Here is a 27,271-nt window from a genome sequence, read left to right on the forward strand (position 1 = left end):
GGACCATCCTCAGCTCACACTGTTCTCCTGAGAAACCATTAACAGATCTCCCGTAGTAACACCTTCCCCGAAATGGGGCCAGGAGCTTCAGTGGCTCACTGGGTCTGAGTCACCAAAGGCCCCAGAGGTAGCTGTGGGATGGAAACCTTGCAATGCAATCTATCTAGACCATGCTACTAACCAGGCTTGACTGGAAGAAATAGCTCCTTTGCTGATTTTTGAGTTCCTGGCTGGGCAAAGGTGTTCCTTCTATTTCAGGGGAAGAGTGAAATTAAAAAAAAAAAAAAAAAGGTAAAAAACCTGACTGCAGAGAACCCTTCCCAAAGTGACTCAGTTTTCTTTGGCTGCTCCAAAACTCTCATGAACACGGTAAATAGTCTGACTCTTTTCCCCTCTCCAGTTCTGACTGAAAAATAGGAAACTCAATTCTGAGAAGAGCTGGAATGAGAGAAAAGCAGGTTTAGACTGCACGCAGGGCCAGCTTGGCAGAAGGACTTGGCACATTTGCGCCATCTCCTAGGGAATGTGCGAGATGTTAAGGTCAGACCTGGTGTAGGTTCTCAGGAGACCTGATCTGTTGTTGCTCCTTGTGTGGGATCTTAAATGTTGCCTCCATTCAGCTAGGCAGAACCAGTTCTTGGCATTTTTGCCAGCACAAAGAGTTAGAGCAGAACTGGGTCTCTCCCTACAAGGACCCTACCTAGAGGAAGTATTTGGAGTAGAGCTGTTGTAGGTAGGCTAGAGGGAAACACCTTCATCAATGAAACAACCCAACCTTCTGGCCACCTCTGTAATTACAACTGCTAGCAACTAAATATTCAGTATACCAGAAACAACACTGAAAATTATTTAACTTGAAGGTTTAAACTAATACATTAGGAAGCATTCTCCTCTAATGAATTCATTAGGACAGCAATACTTCTTTTTTTTTGGCTGGTTTCCCCTGAAAACAAGCCATGTGTGATCTCTTTGTGCAGCCACAGGTGTGTCCGTCTGTCTCAATAACTCTTGAATCTGATAGCTGATTTCAATCACTTTTGACAGAGGAAAGAGGCTCAGGATAATTAAACTCCTATAAATGTCATGGAAACAGACAGCTGGATAAAAGAAAGGCATCATACAAGTTCACTGTCTGAGGGGAAGCTTTGCAGTGAGTTCACATCTGATCTGATACAGGCATGCACAGTGAGAACACATCTCTTCAACGTTCCTACCATAAGAAAAGTTTAAGCAACCATGAGACACAAAAGGAATCTAGACCTGACTAATCTCAAGGCATCTCTGAGATCCCCAATTCCCGCAATAACTGGAAAAAGATGAGCTTGAAGCACCACAAAATAAGCAGTTGTTGTGTTTCTGCCTACACATGGGAAACACCCTCTTCTCAGTTTTCCAGAGCCAAGAAGAATGGAGGAGAAAACCAACCATCTCCAGGTGTCAGCTAAGCAGCTCCCCTGGCAGCTCTCAGAGCAACATCACAGGACACGGCAGAGCCCAAGGATTTGTTTCTACCTGTCCTCAGGTGCTGGCCACGTTCACACTGGCACTGCCACCCAGAAAACCTCGGATGAGCCTTTACTCAGAGTTAGCTTATGCATCTGCACGACAGACTTGTAATCGTTACTGGCTCTCCAGCAAACACACAAGGAGCAAACCCTTAGAGTTATTTTTTTCCCCCCATATGACCACACAGCAGCTCGTCACTCTGTGATTTCTGCCTTCAAACTCTTCATTTGGTAACTTAAAAATCAGCATTTATGTCACACTCCGCAAAATTACAGCCTTGATCCCTAAAAATAGAGCCGCCACAATCCCCATGCGCTCTGGTATCGCTGTCTTTACATCTAGTCCAAGCACAACCTTTATAGCATGGTCACTATAGAACTGTTGGGTTTATTCCTCTCCAGGTTACAAATGCTTAGCCAGGAATAGTGTCAATCTATAGGATAGCTTTGAAAAAGAATGCTTTAAAAACAGCTCAAAAATTGTACTGCTGAGTCCACAGGTATTCTTCAATAGATGCACCCACCGTCTGTTTACAATATGAACACCAGCCGAGAGCAACTTCATAGCAACAGATTATTTAAGAAAACAAAAGTTATCAGATATCTACCCAGAATTTAGACTTTTTTTTTCCTCTCTCTCCTTTTTATTGTCTATTCTAAAGTGTTTGCAAAATAACAAGCCTGAATAACTCCTCAGCAGAAGTTTTTTCAAGCCCTTCCTTCTGATTGTTTTCCGATAGGAGCTGATTTGGCTCAGGTCTATTCACACAGTGTGGTTTTGTTCCCTAATTGAAGCATCAAGTCAGATTATGCTTCTGAACCCTTGCAAGTAGCAAATTAGACTACTCAAAAAAAAAATAAATCTCTTAATACTTACTCATAAAGTTTGCTTCTATGGATATGCTTAAGCAGGGCAACTCGGGAGGCACCTGGCAGTGGGCTTTTGCAATTGTAGCCTCCTCTTGACAGTCAAGGAAAGAAGTTTTCATGCAAGGATAAAATAACAGGACAGTGTGACAAGGTGGTGCTCTCTCTGACAGCCAGCACAAGTGCCCGCTGTGACAGCAGGGCTCAGAGCCCACTGACCAGTGATGCCGACTGCTGGGACAATCAGGGAAGGTACCAGAACCAGGCAAAGTTTGGCTTAGCATCAGTGGTTGAAATGAAAAGGAAAAAAAAAAAAATTTAACCTCCTCTGCAGGCACACCCTGACAGCTGCTCCTGTGGCTCTCTGTCCGGGTGCTCATCACTTCAGCAGTGCCCCAAGAACAGGGTGAGGGTCCAGCACAAGTCGGCACTGCCAGGACAACAGCCCAAAGAACTCACATGCAGGCCCACTGGAAAGCTACATTAAGTGATAGCCCACACATTGTGGGAGGATTTTACATACAGGGAGGATAGTGTCAGCCTAACCTTTCCCTGTCCAGCATGGAAATTAAAAAAAAAACCTAAACAAATAAACATGAAAGCCCATCCCAGGCCTCTGAGAAATGAATAGGACAAACTGAATGGATGTCATTGTCTATCATGATCTGCCAGCCCTTTAACTAGCAGTTAATAAAGCTGAGAGGGAGAGAAGATGAAACAAGCAATTTTGAAATAACACCCTCATTTTGCATCTGGTGTATTCCAAATAACACTGCCTTTCTGAAGCATACGCTCAATATCGTATATCTCCGTAGAACAGGCTGAAAAAAGGTATTTTCTCCATTCTCCTCATCTCATTCATTAGGAATTCCTGGAAGAAACCCAGGTCCCCATTTGTCCTTGTCCTCCACTGCTCTCTGAGCACCAGGTAGCCCAGGGCAGCCCAGCTCTCCATCACCAGTGCCACCACTCTCCAGGTCCCAGTTGTCACCACCCGAAGGTCACCCCCGTTGTAGCAGGGCCCAACACACGTGGTCCGAGCAGCCCCTCAGCCTGGCTGGTGCCCCCATCCACAGTCAGAGGGTCAGCTCTGGGCAGTGCCCCTTTATCCAGGCTACATTTCTCATAGAAAAGGAGGAAATTGCAACGTTTTCCTTGGAGAGGAGATGCAGCCTAGACGGGAGAACTCAGTCTCTGAAAACTCCACGTAAACCCAAATTAGAGCCCGCAAGGCTGCCAAAGGCTGCCCAGCCTTCCCATTTCTTCTTGTGGTCGTCCAGACCTGACCACATACTCGAGTTCCCTATTTTCTTTACCATTTCATTTAGTGCTGCCTTTCCCCCATCCAACTTCACCTCCTGATGTCACTGCCTTACCAAGGGCTGATCACGCTGTTCCAAGTTTCCTCTCTCCATCCAAATCAAATAATCCACTAATAACCAAGCTAAAGGGCTTGCTTTTTCCTATAGAAGTTATTTTTCAATGACATATGTGTGAACCATAAGGGATAGTTTAAAAACAGATTCTCCCTCATTACAAGCTGCGGCACAGCACATCGCGGCGTTGCTCTTTTGTGTCTTCCCCTCCGTGCTGAACGATGCCGTTTCCTGGCTCCGGTTTCACGTTGATTTATTTCCCTTTCATCTATGGAAAATTAGGAACGAGATCAGCTTCTGCTGGCTGCGCCGCCCACACGAAGCTGGATACGCCAGCGTATTGTAAGGGGGACTCTCACAGTGGAAAATATGTAGTAAAGTGCAGCTCTTGGCTTAAGTTACATATTTGAAAAGTCGCTGTTGGAGCTGCGCTGAGCCAAAGTGGAGGCAGTTGCTCAGTTTTTACTCAGCCCTGTGTAAACAGGGTCGCGGTGTCTTCCTGGGAGGTGTTGGTCCCAATGACCCAAAAAGCTTTGGGCTTCATGCCCACCCCTGGCTACGATGGCGGTGGGGGATGCAAAGGAAAAGAGAGGGTCTAGGGAAGGTGTTGAACAGTTTCAAGAGAAATGTGAGGAGCAGCCTGTCTTGGTACAGAAAAGGAGGTGTCAGGAAGGAAATTCAATCCAAGGCCTCCATCAAACATCTAGCCATGACCATCTGTGATGGTCAAACACAGCAGAGGGCATTTCACAGCTCGACCACACAACTCACACCACCGTTACAAGGGCAGGATAAAGCAACCAAGGGCAGTCCCATGCTGCTGCTCTGCTGATTTCCCATCCTCTCCCCTTAAACACTTCCAGTATGAAACCCCAGGCGAGCCTTCAGACAGCTCCAAAGCCCATGGCTCATTTTGGAAAGCATCAGCCTCCCCCAGTCTGGGCTCACTTCCATCACCAAAGGGTGGCTCTTTGCTTCTAGCAGCACATGAGGGCTTCCTGCTCCCATCCCACAACAGCTGGAGCTCTTCTGAGCACTAAGGTACCTAAAAGCTGCACATCCCTCGCTTTTACTCTTTTTTTTCTCATAACTGAATTAATCTGGAAGCTGATTTCTCAGCTCCACAGACACCCTCTCCATCCCCCAACTGCCACAACCCCAACATCCACCCTGAGGTTTTATCCTCAGCCTTCCACACGGAGGTGGCTCAGGATCAAGGGTTTTGTATACACAGAGGCTTTTAATCAGGACTTGGAATGTTTTCTGCCCCAGGAGGTAAATACAGAATCCAGGTTTTATGGATTAAAGGGAATAGGGGAAAAATAGACCTGGCTGCCAAAGTTATCTCAGGATATAAGTGGGATTACATGCTTAGCCATGGGGATATCTGCTGACACACACAGAATTTAACTTAACACCAGATTTTGGTTGGGAAAGAAATTTTCCTGCATTTGGCAGATGACAAATCACCAAGCCATGGAGCACTGAGCAGGACACATCTGCTGGGACCACCCGAGAAGGAAGCTTTTAGGCAGGTTCCTATTGCTATTTCCCACCATTGCTGCAAATTTGGCCAGGAAAGAGGTGAAAATGGATAGCTGAGCTAGTGTGCACACATAGGAGCAACACCTCTCATCCATACACTTTCTCCAGGGAAATGGGCTGTCTCCTTGCTGATGTTCACACATCTCTCACATCTATGTTCCAAAGTATTTTTGCAATTGTGTTTCACCACTGTTAATTGTCCATAAAAGTTGATTTGTTTGGGTTGGGTTTTTTTATTCCTGCAACAGAACCTCTACACAGCATCTCCCATCTCAAATTCAGTATTTAAAAACTCTTGTTTTTAAACACAAAACCCTGTGTAGTTCCCGTAACAAAGTTAATTGGGCGCTACCCAAGCTTTTCATCCCAAGAAAGGGAGCTGGGTTTGTACACCCTATGGCCTGAAGAGAAAATGTGAAGTTCAGCTCAGAAATGAGGTTATCTGGACAAAACCCATTAAGGAACAGGAACGGATGCAGCGTGACCAGAAGTAGCTGAGCATCACAGCTCAGATTTCAGTCTTCTAAGCAGCAAGCTGGAAGAGGGTAAATATAATTTGCAGATAAATTTGCTTGTGCAAGGCATCAAAGCCTCAGGAAAACCTTGCTATGTTTGCAGACATTCCAGAGCAGAGAACAGTGCACAAAAGTAATATTCACCACAAATTCTCTCATCTCCCCACACATTTCGCTTCAGTGGCCAAAGCACTGTTTGTTCAAGCAGACTTGACCTCCTGAACCACAGCCAGTATGTGGCTACGTGTGGAGAACAATGAGCCCACGGTTAGAGACTTTTTTCCGTGTTCTTGGAGGGAATAGAAAACACACATACACACAAATACACATCCAATATTCTGCACAAGTCATTAGGAATACCCTCTTCCAGCTCCCATCCCCAGGGTGATGTATTTATTGTGAACATATACATTCGATCCCGCTCGGCTCTGTCAAAGTAGTACACCTGCATGCTGGGGATGTCTGGAGCAGGCTAGGATTTTCCTTTGGGCTTTGGCAAGCAGCCCAGACTGCCTCAAAAAAAAAAAAAAATAAAAAGGCCTCACCATGTGTAAGGAACATGGGTTTCATTTGTTCGTACCTAAGTGACAAGGGAATGGGTTGAACGCAAAGTCAACTAAGAGGCTTCTATGTTAGGATGGTCTTTTCTATGCTGAATTTAGTCTGGCCTTGCTGCAAATAGAGGCTATGTGCATAAAGACCTAGCTTAAGGAAATGACAGACTTCAAGCAGTGTCCTGTAAAGGCAGGACACAGAGATAAAAACCTACATTTCAGAGAAACAACAGCTTGGGCACTGCCAAACAAGGACAAACACACCTTCCTGCCTGACCACCTTACTGCAGAGCTCAGTGCTCACCATCCTCTGCCTCAACGCAGTGGCTTTCCCATGAGTTTGGCTCAGATGAGCCTGTACTGCCCGTAAGTTTGCTGCAACAATGCAAATCAATGAAGTTTTTCGTATGTAGAAGAGGATTTTTGTCCTATGCAGAGGCTTCGGTGCCAGAAATTCACTTTTATGCAAATAAGACTAATTGGGGTGTTACCTCCCACACAGAACAAGGCTCCCAAATTAGCAGGGAAGGGGAAACATGCACTGATTTGGGCCAGTGACACACTATCACTCCCTGCTCTCAGTAATCATTTTTCCATATTGCACAGTGATGCTGCCAATGAAGTTCAGCTGGAAACTTCTCCCCAATACCATGAGTATTTGCCTTTTCCCCCATGTGCAAGCTGAGGAAAACCATCTTTCCCAAACCTGTCCATTTGTTCTCCTCTTCAGTGACTGTTAACACACTCTGGGTCCCTCTGTGGTGCCTTTTCTGCTCCTGAAGCCCTGTCCTGCTGCCCGCTCCCTGCAGACAGCCATGTCCAAACTGCCACTGTAAACCTTGGCATGATGTCACCGGAGAGGAGCAGGTTTCCAGCATTACATCACCCTGTCTGGGCTCAGCCTTCTGGCACCTCAGAGTTTCCATGGAAGAAACCGAGCCCCCTCCTTCTTCCTCCTACTATCCAAGTGGGGAAGCAAACTACAAGCAAAGCCATCAGCTGAAAGAGTAATGACACTACACCTAACAGCATCCATCATGTGTAACGAGCCTGCCTAGGTTGCTGCCTGCCAGCATTTAAATACAAAACCCTGCCAAGGTGAATGTCAAGAACAACCAGACAATTCTGCTCCCTAAACCCCACAACCCCTGTGGTGGATGAAAATTGTTTTGAAGGATGAGCTTTGCCTTCCAGAGACCACTTAGTTTTCCACTAGCAGTTGCAATGGATTACCCCACTCTGCAGGAGGTGTACCCCAGGCCAGAGAGAGCTGGGCAACAGCCTGCCTGTCCTCTTCATGCCACGGCCAGCAGCGATGGAGAGCCCTTGGTATTGCTTAGCATCTCTCCCCACTGACAGCGGGTCCCACACAGCATCCTCAGCCATGCCCTCCAAAATGGCAAAAGCTCACCCAAACCAACTAACCTGCAGGAGTCCTTAGAAAGGCAACCATTAGGCTCCAAACTGCCTACTTGGACCATAACAATTTCTGATTTCTGTAGCCCCTGGAGTCACGGCACGTCGCTGCGACCACTGTCTGGGAGCAGGCAGGGAACCCAGCGGCTCCTCAGATCGGGGCAAGCTCCCACGTCCTTCACTGGCCATTCACACCGGACATGAATCCTGCATTTTAACAAGCGCCAAGTGCCCCGTATCCTCAGCATTCACCACGCTTTGATAACAAGATCGTGAGGAGGGGCCCCTCAACAAGCAATTGCTCAGGGTTGGTGCCTTTTCCAACTTACAGCCACCACCATCCCGGTGCTGCGCTCGGGCGAGCGGGGCTCTGGCAGACTGTGGCTCACCACTGGGTTCCTCAGTGCTGTCTGACGCTGCCAGCGCCCGAGATATTCAGCCGGTACCCAAGACAATTCTATATTAAACAACAGGCAAAGCTGCACGCTTGCCCACAGGTACCGCACCAATGGGACTGCAGTGAAGCAATGATTAAAAGGTCCTTAAATCGGGATGACACTGAAAGGACTAAATCCCTTTTCTAGACTAACAGTACACACCAGCACCAAGGCCAGGACGGGCAGCCAAGCAGACTCCTGTTAATGCTGCCAGACTTCCTGGGATTCTTTCTCCCCATCTCCTGCCATGCAGAATCCTCCTTTTATCTCCTCTGCTGGACACGGGGAATACAAAGTGCTTTGCAAAGCCACAGCTTCCCCTTATCACTATCCTCAAGTAAGACCAGTAGGGTGTAAAGGCCATTACTCTGCCTTATTTAATTACAGCACACAGCATGTATTACTGATTGCAAAGAAGAGGAAGATTAGTCCCATTAACCACAGGTGTCAAACTGAAATCTGGACCCCCACCAGTCCGAAAAGCCCATTTGGCACAATGTAATGCTGGAAATTAGAAGCAGCCCCCACCCAGTAAGAGACATCCCTTGCCTGAAGGTCACACCCAACAGCACCCATCCCAAGACAGAACCTGTACGGATCCTCCTGTAAGACTCAGGGCTTGACTAGACAAACTGCAAGAAGCTGTAAGACCACGCAGCTTCCTAGACTGATGTTTAACTTGACAGTATTAAAATATAAATGATGCACTGCTAACTGTTAAGCATCAATAAAAGCACTTCTGTAGCCTGTTTGAACAGTAAAGCACATCTCCCCACACGCCGTGTGCTATCAGAAGCCTGAAGGCATTCAATACCAGCAAACTGCAGTAGCTATCTACACAAGCCAATGCAGCTTCTCTTACAGTTTATGAAGTGGAATTTATCACTGACAGAAAAAAAAAATAATCCAACAAACCAAAAAATCAGAAAAGTTAAACATTAAATATGTGTATTTTGTAATCATGACTAATAAGGCTACATCATTACAGGCAACCCTGACCCAGTCACAAAGCTTGACTGCAGGCCAGATGGCTAAACTGCCAATTATCCAGCAAATCTAAATGAAAAACAAGAGTTTCAGCAAAGTGTATGCAAACAATTAATCTGATGTTTCCACCCAAACCCTCACTTTCCTTGCTGGCACCTGACAGATAGAAGTCAGATGAAATGGTGTCAGTTTAGGATTGAAATGAAACCACCTGAAGCACAGAGTTTTACAAGCTGTTTTGCAATTCTTATTCTGGATCCAGTTCTGCCCCTCCCGCGGTACAGACACACTGATAAAACCAGATGACGTCCCTGGGCACCTGTGTAAGACGATGCTGTGTGTGAGACTTTGCCAACTGGAGCCAAATATCACATTTGGGTTTTGATTAGACTGACTGCATTGCTTGGACTCTGGCACAAAAACCTCACCATTAATTGCAAACCCATCCAGAGGCATAATCTTCAATAATTGTAGACATTTTCTAGGCAACATGGCTCTTCTGGAAGAGCCTAGTTCTGTGATTTAATCCATATGTCTCAAGTGCACCATTTTGCTAAAGAGGATCCCTTTGAAAAAAACAAAAGCAGAAGAAATGACGAGAAAAACAGCAACTAAATGGAGAATTATTAGGAGACTAGGGAAAGCTACAGACATCTTCAATAAAGAACCCTATTGCTGGCTCAGAACGTTTTATTTTCCATCATCTCACACCACGGTATATGCTGGTGGTGTAAAACATCGACTCTTTGCACTCCCTGAAAGGCTCTACAGCAAAAGAGGTGAAATCAGATTTGGCAGGGCCAGGAAAAGAGGCAGCCAGAACTGTAAATTAGCTTCTTTCAACAGTCTGCCGAGGTAGGGGAAAAATACACGGGAGCATGTATCTGTGGTGCATCTTGACAGAGAAATTCAGGTTAGTAAAAAAAACCCTAATTAATTAAAAAAAAAATATGCTTTTTAGAAGTTAACAAAAACTTAATTAGCATGAGCTCTGCTCTGATCCTTCCTGAGCCTCTGGGCTAAGCTCAGCTCTTGCAGAACATGATGGGTTCAACACACGCTCGTGAGAAGTCTCATTGAGCTCAGCGGAGCCATCATGATGCTTCTGGTTTGAAGGCATCGGAGACTTTGTTGCTTCTCCAGTAAATAAATAAGCGTTCCCACATGCTCTGTACCTCGCCACAGCAGTTTGCATCTGCACAAGACCCTCCTGCAAATGGGAACAGCAAAACCAGCCATGCCGAGGCAAGCTCCATGCGAGTCAGGCATGGATTCAGACCCGAAGCTCCCACAGTATGTTTGTCCCCATGAGCTGTGAAACACTGCAAGTTTTACAGTTACCACCAACCTGGCTTTTCCCAAAGCCCACTGTACGAGCTTCTAGGTACTATTGCAGGAGGATCACTACTTGACACGTTAACAGCAGATCTGCCTGCAAAAGGGGAACCCCTAAACCTCTCCATCCTCAAGAAAAAAAAACGTGCTTACATGTATAGGAACCTATTTTCATTCATACACCTTTTGCTAAAGCAAAAGCTACACATTCAATCTTATAACCTTAGAGGTGTCCAGGAAAAATAACTTTAAGCATAAAAGCACTTTCCAGAGCTGGAAATGATATAAGCCAAGAGCATGGGAAGGGAGGGAGAAAACCCTGACGATAGTGAAATGAAATCTGGGATTATCAACTGCAGTGATAATTGGTTTTTTAAGTGTAAACAAGGCAGAAGATGAAAAGAGAGTTGGCATTTTAACCCAGGAGCAACACAGCACCTGAACGGCCCCAATGTCTCAGCTAAGAGCATTGAAGTGTCTATTCTGCTTTGTCTTGTTGTGCCTTGAAACATTCAGCAGCCCTAAGAGCACCTCTGGCACCCTGCCCGGGCTTTCTGGCTCGCCCCAGCACAAATTGCTTTCCCTCCATTTCTGATGTCTTGATTTCACTAGTGGTCTTCAAAAAAACACAAAGGAGGAAAGAAAATAAAAAGCATTATCCTTTCAGCATCATCCAAACCCCAGCAGCACACCATCTCTCATCCCAGGACAAGCTCTGGCATAAGCTAATAGCAAATACTTTGTCAGCTCCTCGCAGTTTCACTGCGTTGGCAGAACAGTGTCCGCAGGTGTCCGAGCCTCTCTCAATTTGCACCTTGTTTGGCAGGATCAGAGGAAACCACTAGGTTTTACAGTACCAACTAGACCAATGAGACACAATTACAATACTCAGCTGGACAAAATAAGCTCCTCTTGTCTCCAGAGGAGCCAACAGTAAAGGGCATAAGCCTTAAAAATTAATATAGACAAGCACTGAGCTTTTCCACTTAAGGGAAAACTAATTTAATCCGCACCAATACCAGACACTCCTGCAAACCAACGTTATCGCCAGAGGGTCAAAACACCAGTCACCTTGTAGAACAATCCTACACAATTTTAAACAGATGAACCAAAAATAATTTACATTAAATGCACTTGCTTATTACTAAGGTATCCTCAGCAGTTTTACCAAAACTTACTTTTTTTTTTTTTTTTTTAACCAATGTCCACACCACAGTTTTAACAATGCCAGTGTTAGCTCTGCCAGCCAGGTGCTGTACAATACTTCTAGAAGCACAGCAGCCTCACACAACAGTCTGTTCCTGACAGATCAGAAGACAAAGTGGGATATCCAGCAGAAATATGAAATGCATTGCTACCTGGGACTTGGATAAGATCTGAACAAATTTCATGTTGTCCATCCGCCCATCACTGTGAAGCGCTGGTCTACACAGTAATGCTGAGGGGCAACACAGGGCTGGGCCATACACCACTGCAGGAACCAAACTTCTCTCTATGGCATTATGTGAGATGCTTCAAAACACCATTGCAAAGGGGTTAAATTCATCTAATCCAACCCAGAGGCACTAACATTTACCTGCCACAGGCATCACGCAGCCCTTTCCACGCATAAAGATCCTCCAGCTGTAGGCTATGGGATTTCTCTGCTCACTGCTGTAATACAACGCAGCACCAGTGACCTTACTAAGCCAGGATCTGAACTTTGTTTCAACCCACATCTGCTAAACCAGAATGACTTCTTCAGCCCAGAGCCAGCTGAACTGCTTTTCCACCAGACCACCCTGACAAACAGCAAGTTGGAAAAGCCAGCCCATGGGGAGGTGCCATCCGTGTGGTCCTGGGACACGCTGGTCAAACGGATTGAGCTGCACATTGTTACGGCTGGACACGTCAAAGCTTTGCCAGGTTTTGGTTAGGGGTGGGAGAGGGACCATATTCGAGCCTGATTGCTCACCCTGAGGGAAGGAGCAAGCCCCAAGGCGATAGGTGCTGTCCCCTGAACCCAGCGACGAGCTGTGTGTGGAGCAGAAATTCCTTGGCATAAGCATCTCACGGGCACAATCTTGGAATGATGAAATACCACAAAGCACCCAAATAGCCCACGGCCATGGTTGATGGGTACGATGTGCAGCAGAAGCACATGTGTAACAGCCAAGTAAACCCTCAAGCAAGCAAAGCACTGGCCTGAGAAGCACTCAACTTGGCTCTTGCAGCCTACCGAGGATCAGCACAAAGGCTGACAGGTCACCCCTGGGACAGACCGACTGCTGCCAGCAGAGATGGGCTCATTCTTCCAGTTTCTAGTCATCCCCACAAGAACTGATGGGATCCTGCACTAAAAGGTGGCTCCTGCACTAGATTGTGGGCACTGAACAGGCAGCTCCTGCTGTACATCCCTGCAGAGTGGAGGCAGGAGCGGGGCCATCACATCACCGGGATGTTTTGGAAAGTCTCCCTGGGTTTTGGGCAGAGATGCTTTGCTCTCTAGGAAAGCGACTTTCCCAAATGTCATCCTCTCTCTATTCCTACATCTAACCGTTAGGCTGTGCTAGGACTTGGTTTCTAATGTACGTTTTAAAAAAAGCACATCAAAAGAAACAGTTAATCCCCCTAAAAATGAGATAAATTCACATGTCTCCTGACTTCCTTCCAGTACTGCTGTAGCCACAGGAACGCTGCTTACTACAGCCTGCAAGCAGAGAGAAAGTGTTTATCCTGCACCATGGGCTATTTCTTTTCTCTTTCCCTCTCTCCCTGCAGAAAGCCCTTTGCTGTCTCACAACAGCATCCTCTCACTCACAGCTTGAAGCCGGCCGCCACTTCCCAACCCCGGCGCGAGAGCCTGTCCTGACATTTGTAAACTTCTGTTTTGAACAACAGCTCAGCACAAAACTTAACTTGTACAACCTAGGCTCCAGGCTTGGCCCCTTTTCAAAGCTACCCAGCATTCCCCCAGCCGTACAGAGATGCACACAGCCTCCGAACTAATTGAATTTTAATGAGAGGAAGTCGTTTTTCCACTGGAAGAATGTTGTGCTAGAGAAATATTTTGAAACTCCTCTAACCTTTCCTGCCAGGCTTTTTCTGCCCATCTGGGCGCTCGATCGATGAATAGAGCAAAGCTGCTCTGCTCGCGACCCCGGCTAGACCTGGAGCTTAAATAATTACAACTTTCAAAACAAAAAAAGTGTTTGGTGTTTTATTTGATTTCAGTCCTGACAAGGAGGATATAAATTCCCACTACTTACAGCATTTTCTGCTCCATGCTGAGACACAGACTAAGCCCTCCCCAATGCTGCCTTCCATCCCACTCCCAGCTAACTGGGTTATTCTAATTTCCAGTAAAAGTGACAAACGTGTAAGAGTCATGCAACTCCATGGGTGCAGAAAACACTGGGGAACATTCTTGGTAGCTGAGGTTTGCAGAGCAGTTGCCTACAAGGCAGCAGCAGTTTCATCTCATTGTTCTGCATGGAGTGCAGAAATTACCAGCCTTCCAGGAATACCTAACTTTAACAGGTTTACACCCATTTGCCATTGTTCTGTCCACAGTTTTCCTTAAACACTTTCTGCTTAGCCTTGCAGAAAGAAGAAAGGAGGGGCCAAAGGAAATTAAGTTGCTGAGATATGAAGGAAATTAGGTTATAGTCCACTGCTTTCAAGAAACCTATTAATTACATTTAGTTTAATGCTGCTGGTATCTTGATGACTGTGTGTGTGGATACACTGAAAACCTTCTGTCTGATGAGGATGACAACAGAAAAAAGGATAAATACCAAAACTAAAGGCTTTTTATACACATGCTGTATAATATCAGTACATGTGTTACAAGACAGAGCAGAAAGTACTTGATAACTGTCCAGTTCTTAGTAAGTGCCTGCAGCAATCTTATAGCCGCATCATGTACCCAGAACAGGCAACAGGCTCCACCGGACAGGAACACTTGCTCCATTTTACCCCATCTCCCAGGATCCACGAGGTTTCACAACAGGAGTTCCCTTGCCCTGCAGAGGAATCAGTCCTAAAGCCAGGTGAGCACTAAAAGCCACCTGGGAACATCTCAAGCTTCAGGGGCAGTTACAGAAACCACGTTACTTTGCAAAATGAAGCAGCAGTCTAAAGTGCAGGTTTCTTATCCAGTTTGGATGTGATGCCAAGTTCTTTAAGCGGATCTACTAGATCCCTGGGTCCAGTGGCTTCCCACTTTATGTAAGAACTCCACTTAAAATACAGCATCCACTGCAACTGCTGAAATTTTTGGCAGAGCATCCAACACTTGTGAAAGACACTCCAGTGCCCATTAAACCCAGTTTTTACTTTCCCATTTTAATTGTTAAACTTCCCAGGGAACATCTATTAATTTAACACAATTCAGAGGTTCAGCTCTAACTCTGTAAGCAGGATTTTGGCAGCAACGTTCAGTCCATGCATTCTTGCTCCGTTTACAGCAGACCAGCTCCCAGATGTTGGCGATGTTAAACAGAGTGGAACTTTCCTTCTGTGTGACAGCAAAATGCAGATGAGAGCTGGCTTCGCTACAGCTCTGATTATCCACTGATAGATGTTCCCCATCCCTTTGCTGGGCTGGGGAGGCCCATGAGATACAGCTCTTCCTCCACATAAATGCAATAAAAGTAAGGAGATAGAGATCAATAGGTCTTAGTTTACACTCGATTGCACTGGCGCTGATGTCAGGGAAGCAATTCTAGCTTGCAAGAAAGATCAGGGTCAAGATTCTCATACACATGGAAGCCTCAGAAGTGCAGCAGACCACAGAAGTTGAGATTGCTAGTGAAATACATATATTAAACTAGCTGCTGAACTATGGGAAGAACTTCTACCATATGTACCTCGTCTATAAATAATGCTCTATCTCTGCTTAAGTCAGAGGAGCTCATGGGAACATTCCACCCATCATGATTTTGGTTTGCTTTTTAAAAAGCAGTCGCTGTGTGGGAGGTGACAGGGCTGCCAAACAAGCTGTCAAGGAGAGTCCCCTTATGTCATGGTGTAAGAAACCAAGAATCAATAGCCAATGCATGTGAAAAGAACAAATTCCTATAGCCCCAGAGTGAACTGGGACTTGCAAGGGAGCTGCTTTCCTTGCCCTTTATTTACTGCCCCTGCAACTTTATCTAAATTATAACACAGGGATGAACAAAAACCTTGTGACCCCTTCCCATGCTAATGAGCTGAGAGCACAAGTAGTACACCTACAAAATCCCAGTGCAGGGGCTCAGCTAGAACCTGGACAAGGACATGAAGTCAGAGAACCAGAGGAGCTCACTTCGAAAGTCATCTGGCTCCGTTTTCATCATTACTACAGAAAGTATTTACCTATTTGAAACAAAAACTTAAAAGTTGCATACAACAGTGTTCTGCTGGGAAAAAATTCAATACAAGCTTCAAAAATGAGCTGTAAATACCTCACCAACCAGAACCCAGCTCATCATCTCTGCAGAATACCTCCAGGGCTGTGCATTGTCATAACTTACCTCAAAGACTTCCTCATCCAATATCCTTGTGCCAAACACAATGATGCCATTGACGTCAATAATGGGATGGTCACTTCGGTCCAAGAACTTGGTTATTTTCTTTTTACAGTCCAAAATCAAGGTGACATTTTTCTTCTGCACACTGATAGCTATCCTGTGCCATCTAGAAGGACACAGTCCACAAATGTGTTAAACAAGAGGGCTTTGGGCTCTTGGGCTTTCAAGAACAAGATAACAATTATATAACAATGAAGCTTTCATAAACTGATGTCCTGCAAGCCTCCATGCCAGCCATCATCTGCAAACACATGACAAGCCATCCTTGGGCAAACCCTAAAGATTTCATTTGAAATAGAAAGGCTTTATTGACAGATGATGCCACTCACTTCTCATCCCTCCAAAACAGGTAGGAAAGTGCCAGTTCTGGCTTCAACAAGAGGCAGAAGAACAAAGCCACACCAACCACCCTCTGGCTATCCCCCCTTTTTACCCACCCTCCATCCTGCAAAAGATTCAGTGTGGATTTTGCAAGACAAACTGATTTCTTAAGGCTCTTTGCAGCAAAAGTCAACAGCATGCCTGTCCCCATAAGCATCAGACAATTTGCACTGACTGGTGATTCACACTTTATAAATGCAATATTTATTCAAAGGGCAAAGTTCAAGAATGGGACACTTGGCAGCAGTCAAAGGTGTGTATGTACATTTATATACACGACTCCTATTTTACACAACATTCAACATGCTGGTATTGATATAAGCAATGTACTTTTTTTCCTTGGTGCACAAAATTTCACTTACTTGCCATCTGCTAGGTTAATGCCTCTAAAGAGAGGATAGTCTTCTGGGCCTGGCTTTCCTGTATGGTCTTCATACAGGAATACAGGAGATCTACCCATCTCCACACCAATTTGCTGGATCCCTTGCTCATTGTAAATTGAGATCAAGAAGGACTGACCTCCTTTCTTCGCTTTTACAGTGGTTAGAATGGAGAAGTCCTCTGGGAATGGGGAAGCTAAAGTGGAAAAGCAAAGAGGTTAGTCAGGTTTCCTTGAAAATTAATCCCTACAGAAACAGTCCTGTTGTCTAATAACCCATAGGGAGACCTCTGGTTCATCCCTCCAGATGTGTGCACATCAGCAACCATAAAAATTTATATAGGGCAGCATCTTAGTTGCCAGATGATGTGACTCTCCCCCAAAGCTTATTGCTACACAGGGTTGGGAGTGTTCCCCAAGGGCTACCCGCTCTAAAGGCACATTAAAAACCCAAGTGCAGAACTGAGCACCTCAGAGGAGCATTCCTTTATGATCAGAAAGCTTTGTTCCAGCTCCTACTGAAGTCTGTCAGTCAAAGGCCACCCCACATTTGAACTTGCAAACAAAAGGATGGCAAGGGGTCTGCTGTTTTGGGATGAGACCATAGTGCTGGGGAAACAGAGGTTTTAAGCAAGCTGTTGGTTTAAATCTGTTCTTTGCACCTAACCCTTTTTTAGGATGTCCTAGAGCTTTTTAGGAGACAATGCAAAAAGCTTTATTTCACATATGATGAGCTACCCAAATTAACTTAAAATGTCAGAGGGACAGAGGAAATGAAGCATCCCATGCCAGTTAGGCACACACAATATTGAAGAGGTTTATTTAAGGAAATAGGGAAGTTGCATCAGGTTTTGTCTATTCCAGATGAGAACAGAGCACTCTGTGGCTTTGGCCTTCAGGGTTGGTGTAAACAAAGATAATCTGAAAGCAGAAATCTGGCAATCACTAGGAGATGTTCATTTGTCTGTGTATTAAAAATCACCTAACAAATTTCCTAGCTTTTTCTCCACTCAGGATAGCAAGCCTTTCCGATCTCAGGTGATTCCTGTCTATTTTTGCAAGTTTTGGAGGATTAAAGCTATTGAAGTATGGAGCAGATGCAGCCAGTACAGAAGCAGTAATGCCAGATACATTTGAAGTTTCAAGTCAACACGGGCATCGAGTCACAGCCTGTGCAGGATACAACTGCTCCATTTGGGTTTTCTCTGCTGTTCAGACTGGAAAAATGAGCCCAGACTGAAAAGCCCAGATGCACATCCCAAACAGGACATCTTAGAAAACACCAGAAGCCTTATTCAAGGTGCTTTGTTGATAATATTACTGGAGGCGGCACCCACTGAACAGAGGGTACCTACAGGGCATAACCTCCTCAAACGCTGCATTTCAGCAGCATGAGACTTGCAGGGTATCTTTCCTTTAAGGTCCAAGCTTTCAAAAACAAGGATTGCATTGTACCGCTGGGTATCTGCTTGGGAAATCTTAAACCCTGGCAGGGCAGGGTGAAGTGGGGCAGCCCCGCCACGGTCACTGTGGGGTGTGTGCTGGGACTCTCGACATGTGTGGCAGCCAGCAGCACGCAGGGAAGGGAACACCACAATGGATCATTCTTAAACTGCAGATGCATAGCCATATAAAACCACAAAAAAAACCCAACATCAAGCTCGGTGCCCATGAGCTTCAAATAGATTTTCTTCACCCCTTGAGGCTTTTCTTAGATGGTATCCCAGGGCTGCATAAGGGATTTTGACCCAGGGAGGGGACCAGGAACATGGGAGTGGGGAATTCTTCCAACCACAACAAAGCTAGGGAGTTCAAACACAAAGCAGCCATAAGCTCACCCTCTCCTCTTCAGCCTGGGTGTTGCTTTAACTTTTATTAACAAACCAGTGTTTTAAATGCATCTAGCTGCCTAGCATGGGGCTACACTGCTGTGTGATGGAGGAGGCAGGGCTGCATCAAACCCCAACACTGCTACAAACAGTTTGTGCAAACAAGAGGACACCGAGAGGGATATCTGAGGATACCTACAGAGACTCACACTGTTTGCACCAACTTAATAGCCCTCACCTTAGCTAAATAACATTTGGAAAGAAGCATAAAGCAGTATTCTGAATAGAGGACTCACAGTCAGTAATTAAATGCCATGATTATAGCCTGATTTCCCCCTAGGACCCAGACTCAGATACTTGGCAAATGCAGGCAGTCGATTATTGTGCCTCCCATAGGATGCACTGAGCTTTATCTCCCTCCTGCTGTATACAAATCCTCCTGTAGAGCCGAATCAAGACCATACGCTTTCCTGGTTCCAATTACAGGCTACAGTTTTGGGCCTTTTATGTAAAATAGTTCATGTCCAAAATTTCATTATGAATCCACAATACAGTACCTTTCAACTTGGACAAGCTGCCAACTCATTAAAAAGCTGCTTTTAATTTTTTTTTTTTTCATTATTATTAAAATGTCTCCATGGTGATGTGAGTTTCTCAACCCAAATAACCATAATGGATGAATTATAGCTGACATTACTCTGTTACTGCTCTGCTGTCCTGGCAAAATAACAATGCCTTCACTGTCATAGCTAGAAGTGACCCAGGCTATTGAATGAGGTATGAAAACGCATCCACACAGACAGCAATACTAATAAATACATCAGAACAAATATATGAAGCACACAGAAATTGACCCAAATCCCCTTTAAAGACAATGGTGAAACATCCCCCCCAGCAACAGGTTTGGGATTAAGGCCTTATATTTGATTCCCTTCCTCAAACAAGCTCAGTGCTGAGCCATGTTGCACATCCATCTCTTCACTTAAGGGCACTGCACCAATGCAGAATGTGGTTCAGCATTGCTCTTTTATTCCACGGCCAAATCCTTCCACTACATGCAACCTCCTGCAAAGCAGGGAAAGGTTAAGACCCCAATTCTGCAGATGGAGCCATGGAAAGAGCTGAGGAGGGTCCAGGGTCCCTCCACCCCACAATGATACCATTAGCTTCACTTGAGCAGATTGCATCTGTGGTATGGCCCAATATGCAAGCCAGGGGAGTCAGGCTGAGTTTCTTCTTTCCTGAGCACCACAGCCATGAATTAAAGGCTTTTGTACAATCTCATGGTCTTCAAAATTGGGACACCTAGGACCTTCTTCCTAACCCAGATCCTACAGCAGCATCCAAACACAGCCTAAAATAAAGAGCCCTGCTGCTGATCTGGGAAGAACAGGAAAGCTTTAGCTGCTTAATAGCAAATAAAAAAAGAGTCAGCAAAAACAATGAGCTGAGCCAGTTCCCAACACAAACACAAAGCAGATCTGTTGTGCGAGATGGTTTCATTTCCAGAGCCACTTTTCAAAGCAAAACAGCTCTTCAATGGTGTCACCAACTTCTGGCCTTTTTCTTCATCTGAGAAGACTGAATTTTGGAAGAGTTTGTTTTCCTCAGAGATGACTGTTCAAACTAGAATAGAGATTGAGCCCTTAAATATATATATGCAGACACCCACAAGCAGTGTGGAGAATACAGAGTTTGCTAGAAGAATGCAAATGACATTTTACTGGCTGTCACTGAAAAACTTTGCCTTTCTTGCCTCTGCTGGAAGAGCATGGGTTTTGCTAGGAAGCAGAACTTATTTAGGGAGCAGGGACAAAGAGCATCTCAGATTTTCTCACTCTTGTGGGCTTGAAAAAACAGACAAGCTTATATATTTTTTATATATATATATATATATATATCTTGCTTTACTGGCTGTGGCAGCAGAATGCAAAGCCCATAAAATTACCATCTTAGAAAAGCGCCGACTTCTAATTAGCACAAAATATTATGTGTAGTGTACATTTGCCTAGGGTGCTCTATAGCAGAGAGGGAAAGTTATGCTATAACCCACCCGCCTGCTAACATGAAATCACCAAAACCACATTTCCCCTGGTACATCGCACTGCAATTACTTTGTTATCTTTATCTCCTCTCATTCATTTGGTGGCGTGAGCTGAAGTCACATCTAGTTATGGAGACGGACTGAGAAAACATCTGTTGATCCGATGGAAAACACTGGGAGCTCTTCTCTTTGCTCTGCCCTTCCTATTTCCTTAGCAAGCAGCAGGGAAAACTCAGTAACTTTGGAAGTCTTCAGAGAGGGACAAAGGAGCTTCAAACACCTCATCGTTGTCCAGATGATGAAATCATTAAAAAGTTGTTTGATGACACCAAGGAAACACCACTCCGGTCTTTTCACCCAAAGTAGTCAGTAGGTGCAAACCAAGAACTCGGTGAGGCCATACAAGACGTAAGGCAGGACAAAAGCAAAAAAATTCTTCTACAATCTAAGTTCTCTCCTATCACCATGATTCAGTTCTGCATGCTGGATTAACCTTTGTCATACGTGCTGTCATCCAGTCTCCTTGTTATCAATTAGCCAGAATACTCCATCCTTGTTTTTATATCTTAGGGTCCCCACTGTTTGCTGGCTTTCGTAACACAAAAGTGATCAGGCAAGATTTCACAGTGGCTACGATGACTACTAGGAAAGCTCTCAAATCCATCCACTATAGTTGTGTTTTCCAATCTGGAGCCATTTCCTTCACATACTTCTGAGTCTGAAGATATCAGTTGGGCCAAAACTCCCGAGTCATTTCAGATCCGTGGAAAGAGAGTGGGTGAAAGCGTTTAAACACGCACTGGTTAGGTTGAGCTGATCTTGCCTTGGGACAGATGGATGGACTCAAGGGTCACTACCGGGCCCTTGCAGACCGTCCCTGGGATGAACATTCCCCATATTCACAGGCACAATCCTCTGTGACACGAAGGCACAGCCTGGCAGAGGGGTGCAGTTGGTGCAGATTATGTGTAGTCAGAGAGGACTGTCCTGCCCTGGGCAGCAACGAAGACAAATATTGGGTCTGTTCTGCACTTCTGCAGACATTGAAACAGGGGGCTTTAGGAAAAACTGAGCAGCTCCTTCACTAAGGGTTGACCATGAGATGGAGAGCTACCAGCCTGCAGCCCAGGGGCAGCTGCTCTCACCTTCACATCAGGCTCTCTGCTCATATGCAAGACACAGGGTATGCTCCTGGCTCACCACAGATTAAATATAATTCACAGCAGGATAACAATGAAATCTGAAAATAACCTTAGTGATAACACATGTAATGAAGACTAGAGATGCAAGCATACGTCAGCAGTCCAGCCTTGGAGCCCTCATTTAGGCCACTGACAGGCTGGGTCTGACATACAGCATGTTAATTAGAAAGCAGTGGTGGTGGCATGCCACGTTACCTCTGATTTAGCTAATGCATTTTGTATTCTCTCACAGACACCAAAGAAGAATGTGTGTGTCTGTGCTTTAAGTCACCTACTGCTTCACAGGTGAGTTACACCTGTGAGCATCTTTCTGCCTCACTGCTAGACTTTCCTCAGCAAAGGCACTTTTCTCAAACCTAGAAAGTCCTACACCATGCCTAGTCCCAGCATCCCTGCACTCCCCCAGGGATATAGCAGCGCTCCTGGACAGCTCTGGAAGGAAGACTTCTGATGGTGACTACGTGTTCAAGACAAACTCTCAGACAGTGAGTAGTTTGGGTCCATAACGTGTCCAGTCTTTTTACAAGCACATTTACTTTACAGTAGTGATCGTCCCTTGGCCTGAGGAATTAAACTCCAGTGCATCCTCAGTGACAAATAAACCAGTCGGTAGCCCACATGCTCTTCAAGGGCTTTGTGAACTCCTGCATCTTAGTGGCTTTCTCCCATGAACCTCCAATTTCTTCAAACAACTTTTCTCGGGACATCTGTTCTTGTGGGGCAGTGTTATTTTTATATGGTGATTATTTGTGTTACGAGAGACACCACAGCCACAGAATAAGACCCTACTGTGCTTGGCACTCCACAAACACAGTCTGCGTTCCAGTGCATCTTCCAAGTCTCTCTCCCCAGCTGGATGTCACTGTGTGATAATGAGACAGTAGAAACTTTCTAACAGGAGGGAACACATGTACGCATTGGCCACGTCTTCTGCAGTGAAACCTGCCACCATGTGCAAATGTAATGATAAAATAATTACTGCAGCTTCATTTGATGGTTAAAAGTTTGCAGCCCCCGAAACAGCAGAATTGCTTCCTGCCAGGGGAGCATGCAAACACAGTTGGAAGATGAAGGAGTTATGCAGTGCCCTACATGTGCCTGCAGAATTTGAGAATAGGATCAGGTATTTTTATAAAATAAAAAAAGCTGTGGACTCACCAGGATACAGCTGCTTTGTCGGTGCACTAAGCTGAGCATCTTTTGTTACTCTATAAGCAACATCTGCTTCTTTTGAAGATCTTCTGCTTGTGCAAAACCCTGTTGTTTTTGTTATACCATCAGGTAAATTATGAAAATCTAATACCTTCAAGAGGTCTGCAGGTTCAGCTGTAAAAAAAAAAAGGATAAAAGAATTAGCAGGCAACAGGACTGGCACTTGCTTAGATCCAAATCAGTATTAGCCTGTATCACAAATCAATCACAGTTTTAAAAATAGATGAAATACGTTTTCAATACATCTGCAAATACAATGTTAATACCAGCTTCAAAGCTAGGATGCTGGTCAGAGACACTAATTCAATACAGAGAGGAATAGTTGATCAGCTGTCTGCACTAGGGCAGAAAGGAAAATATACTGTCTTATTAGCTACAGTAGTTTTATTTTCTGGATGTCTTCACCCAATCTCCATCATTCAAGTACATCCTGAAGATTAAGCATTAGACAGGAAATTCATGATCCAAGAGAAAGGCTTTAAATCAAGAAGTTGCCATCACGCTGATGCAAACATTTACATTCTTTTTCAAGCTGGTTGATTCAAAAAGTTATTTGGAAGCAAATACCTGAGCAAGCTTCCTGAAGGAATTACACCCACCCCACCCCACCCCTGATGCAAAACAGCTGCAGGTAAATCCACACTCACTGGGATAACAGGTAAACCCCACAACCATAGGGCAATTTTATGGCAGAACAGCATCCCAGGAAGGTGCTCTGGTGCTGCCAGCAGGTCACCCAGACCCTGGCAGGGTTTGTGCCCAGCATCTAACCCTGCCCAGGGTGAAGCAAGGTGACACGGGGCAGGGATCCAGCACAACCCCACCACGAGGTAGCCAAGTGCCTCCTCTAACTCAGCCCAAGTAAGTCCCATCAAATAATTCCCCTTCTCCACCAGGTTTTCCCCCTGTGACACTGGGATTTCTACACAACTACCAGCGCATATAAGCATGCAGCTGGACAGCCAACAAAACACATGTGCTTCAGAGAAAGACTCCGCACAGGCATTTTGACTAATGACAGGAAGCAAAAGGCTCCTTTCCTCAACCACATCCCATTAGGCTCATATCCTGAGGCTCCTGCTGCTGCAGACATTAAGCTAGTTAATGAAGAGAGCTTGTCTGACACCCAGCACTCCCCATGCCAGCAAAGTTGGGGCTGGTTCACCTCCAGATGTTCAGGTCTCTAAAACATCAATTAAGTAATGCAAGTGATACATCTCATTAACTTCCTAATCTGGTCTTGCTCACGTCAGGAGAGATGGTGTCTCCAGAAGTGGAATAACCAGATCTGACTTTAGACGCCTAGAAGAAATTATTTTGAATTTTGACTTGATACTCGGAGCAACGTGCTGTCAGAAATATGAACCACCCAACTCAAATCTCTACCAGTGCTCAAAGCAAATGTCTGCCTGACAGCATTTAGCCTTGCCCGGACTATATATCACAGCTGTATTCTTTTGCCACTTGATCCATTATTTTCCCTGAGGAGGGATATTATTCAGATCCTCAAGAACAGCCACACATTGCATAGTCTGATGTTTGCAATGATACTCAAGACTAAGCCCCTGAGCTGACTGCTCCAGCTTCCATCAGGATCTCAGGGCATCTTGCCACGCTGTGTGGCCAAGGGTGCAAAGCTTATTACCAGCTCACAGAATGATCACAAATAGCCCAACTGCATTCAGGAAGGTGCATGGCACTGCAGCTACTGAAAAAAAGGACACATGTCCCCAAAGAGCAACAGAATACAGGAAAAACTATCTTGCAAGGGAAAAAAAAAAAAAGTTGGCCTCATGTTGGAATCGAGTATATTACTAGAAAAAACAGAGAGGGAAGAGGGAGAGGATTTGCCAAGGGATGTGCCATATGCAACTAGTTGCATCTATGGGGAAGGGCTACAGCATGCACATCAGCACTGAACACAAACACCTCAGCAATGGAAAGAAACAGCATGAACAGATCTTTTACAATAGGAAAAGTTTTAGTTATCGAGATCAGCCTAATATTTGCATGGAAAACTCGTGTACTTTATTAGGCAGTTTTTAAAAATTTCCACAATCCTGAGAAGTTGGGCCCTCAGAATGAGAGATTACACATGCAGAGCAAATCCAAGTCTACACCGCAGATAATAAACCAGTTGAGAAAGTCTGGCCTGAGCAGCACACAGCTGTAATGTTTCCTCATCTCTCTTTCTTGTTAAACAGTATATGGATGACACACATTTGTCTAAACTGTCCTTGCCACTTGGATCTTCCCACTGCCTTTAACTGTGTTCTATTTCTTGCAGAAATCTATCTGCACACATATAGTCCAAGCTGTGTTTAAGCAACTGAAATTACAATAAAACTCCAGCTCTCCTTCCAGTTACCTCCCTGTGCTCCAAGAGATTCAAAGCAGCCAGCTCCTAAGCTGCCTCAAACATTTATTTAGGGAGGAGAGGGGGGAAAAAAGGCAAAGGCAAGGGGGAGGGGATGTGAATTCCAGACTCCTGACATCAGCCTGGTCCCCATGCCGGGTGCGGAGGGATTTGAGCCTCGCTCACAGCACTCCATATAAACCATCCCTCAGAGCAGCCACGGTGGGGCCGAGGTGTTTGCAGGAACAGAAAATCTGCAGAAGAATCCATTCTCTGAACACTCAGCTGCTGTTATAACAAAAACTGTGTGAACATCATCTCCTTTGCCAAGGGAGCCCTGGCTGACACCAGAGCCAGTCAGGGTCATCTCGTAGGGAAGTGTAGTGCTGGATGAGTTAAACCGTGCTCATGGTCATGATCTTATAGCTAAAATTGGGCAGTGTATTGACAAAGAGGAAGGATGACATGGAAACAGAAGGTTTCACCAGCTCTATACATTAATAGATTGATACCAGTTGTAAACCATATGGCAAGTGCTTGCCAAAAGCTCCTGCAGGAGTTACAGGTGTTTGAGGGAGCTGGTCCTCCTCCAGAAGGGACTGGCCATGAGCAGGGAGCAGGCTCAGCACTCCAGCCCCTGCTCGGAGCCCTCTGAGCAACCCTCACCCATCACCAGTGCCCTGGTGCAGCACTTCATTTGTAAAGGATGTTTCAAGCATCTGCCTGCCTCTCCCTGGGCTGTTGTGAGCCTCCAAACACAATACACAATTCATCTTCATTGGGAAAAAAGATCCTCTCTACCTCCGCAGCTATGATGGATTAGGTCAAAGTGAGATATTATGGTAGAATAACAGGCTGGGTAGTGCACAAACTGCGAGCTATGCAGGTAACCAACAGGAGAGGAAATAACCTCTGTCCACATACGTGCACAAGTGTCTCACCTCTGCTTGCTCCTGGAAATCAAATGGGTAGCGAGGAGCCAGCTGAAGCCCTAACAGACCACTCATGTAGCACTTCACCACTAACAGCGTTCGTTTGAGTATGATTTAAGCAGCATGAAAGTCTGGAAAGCTTGAAAGATGAACTTCACACAGGAGCAGCTCTTATTCCTGCCCAGCTAATCAGTTTGTTTATTCCCCCCTTGATTTTTCAGCCAAATCTAAACTCAATCTCCTGTTAGGAGCTATGACTGCATTGTACACAGGACAGAGACCAGACTGACCAAAGTCAGGCCCTACAGGGTATTCCTTACAAGCTTGCACTGGGCTTGGCCTTCATCCAAAAACTGAATTAGCTGTTGCTTTATGAAAGCTTTTTTTTTTTCTTTCACTTGCTATTTTATGAATAACATTACTATGCAGCATTACACACAGGATCATTCTTTCACTCGGGATGCCCAGGGCTCCCCAAAGAGACCAGCAGAGCTCAGTCCCTGCTGTGCCAGAGTGGCAATATACCCAGTACACAGAGAGGCAAACCCCAAATAGCCAAAATTAGACCAAAATCAGAGCAGTGGCCGCCCCAAAAGCCTGCACCCAGCAGCATGGAAAGCCCTTGAACAAGACCGAAAAGGAGCATTACTTCCTATTTTAACAGAGTGCAGATGAATGACTTGCTGATGAACCAATAGTGGCAAAAGGAGGAATTAAATCCCTAATTCCTCCCTGACTAAGGCTTTAACCACAAAACCAATCTTTCTGTGTTAATCTGATTCCTAATTATTTAATTACCTATTAAAATCTGGAACAGAGGCAGTTAGTATAAAGTTTTTAACCTACT

At 45.2% G+C, this 27,271-nt stretch overlaps 1 protein-coding gene across 3 annotated transcripts in view; it reads right to left on the minus strand.

Annotated features, from left to right (window-relative positions):
- The window catches only part of COL5A1 (collagen type V alpha 1 chain), a 158,941-nt gene that overhangs the window by 98,744 nt on the left and 32,926 nt on the right, over positions 1-27,271 (minus strand). For all 3 annotated transcript variants that reach the window (XM_074923446.1, XM_074923445.1, XM_074923444.1), the window contains exons 2-4: positions 23,083-23,250; positions 16,833-17,046; positions 16,033-16,195 (exon numbers count right to left, since the gene is read on the minus strand). In XM_074923446.1, the coding sequence (XP_074779547.1) occupies positions 16,033-16,195; positions 16,833-17,046; positions 23,083-23,250 (545 nt within the window). The remainder of the gene's footprint in view (positions 1-16,032; positions 16,196-16,832; positions 17,047-23,082; positions 23,251-27,271) is intronic.

The sequence above is a fragment of the Athene noctua genome, chromosome 20 (assembly GCF_965140245.1).
Source record: "Athene noctua chromosome 20, bAthNoc1.hap1.1, whole genome shotgun sequence".
Classification (NCBI taxonomy): Eukaryota; Metazoa; Chordata; class Aves; order Strigiformes; family Strigidae; genus Athene; species Athene noctua.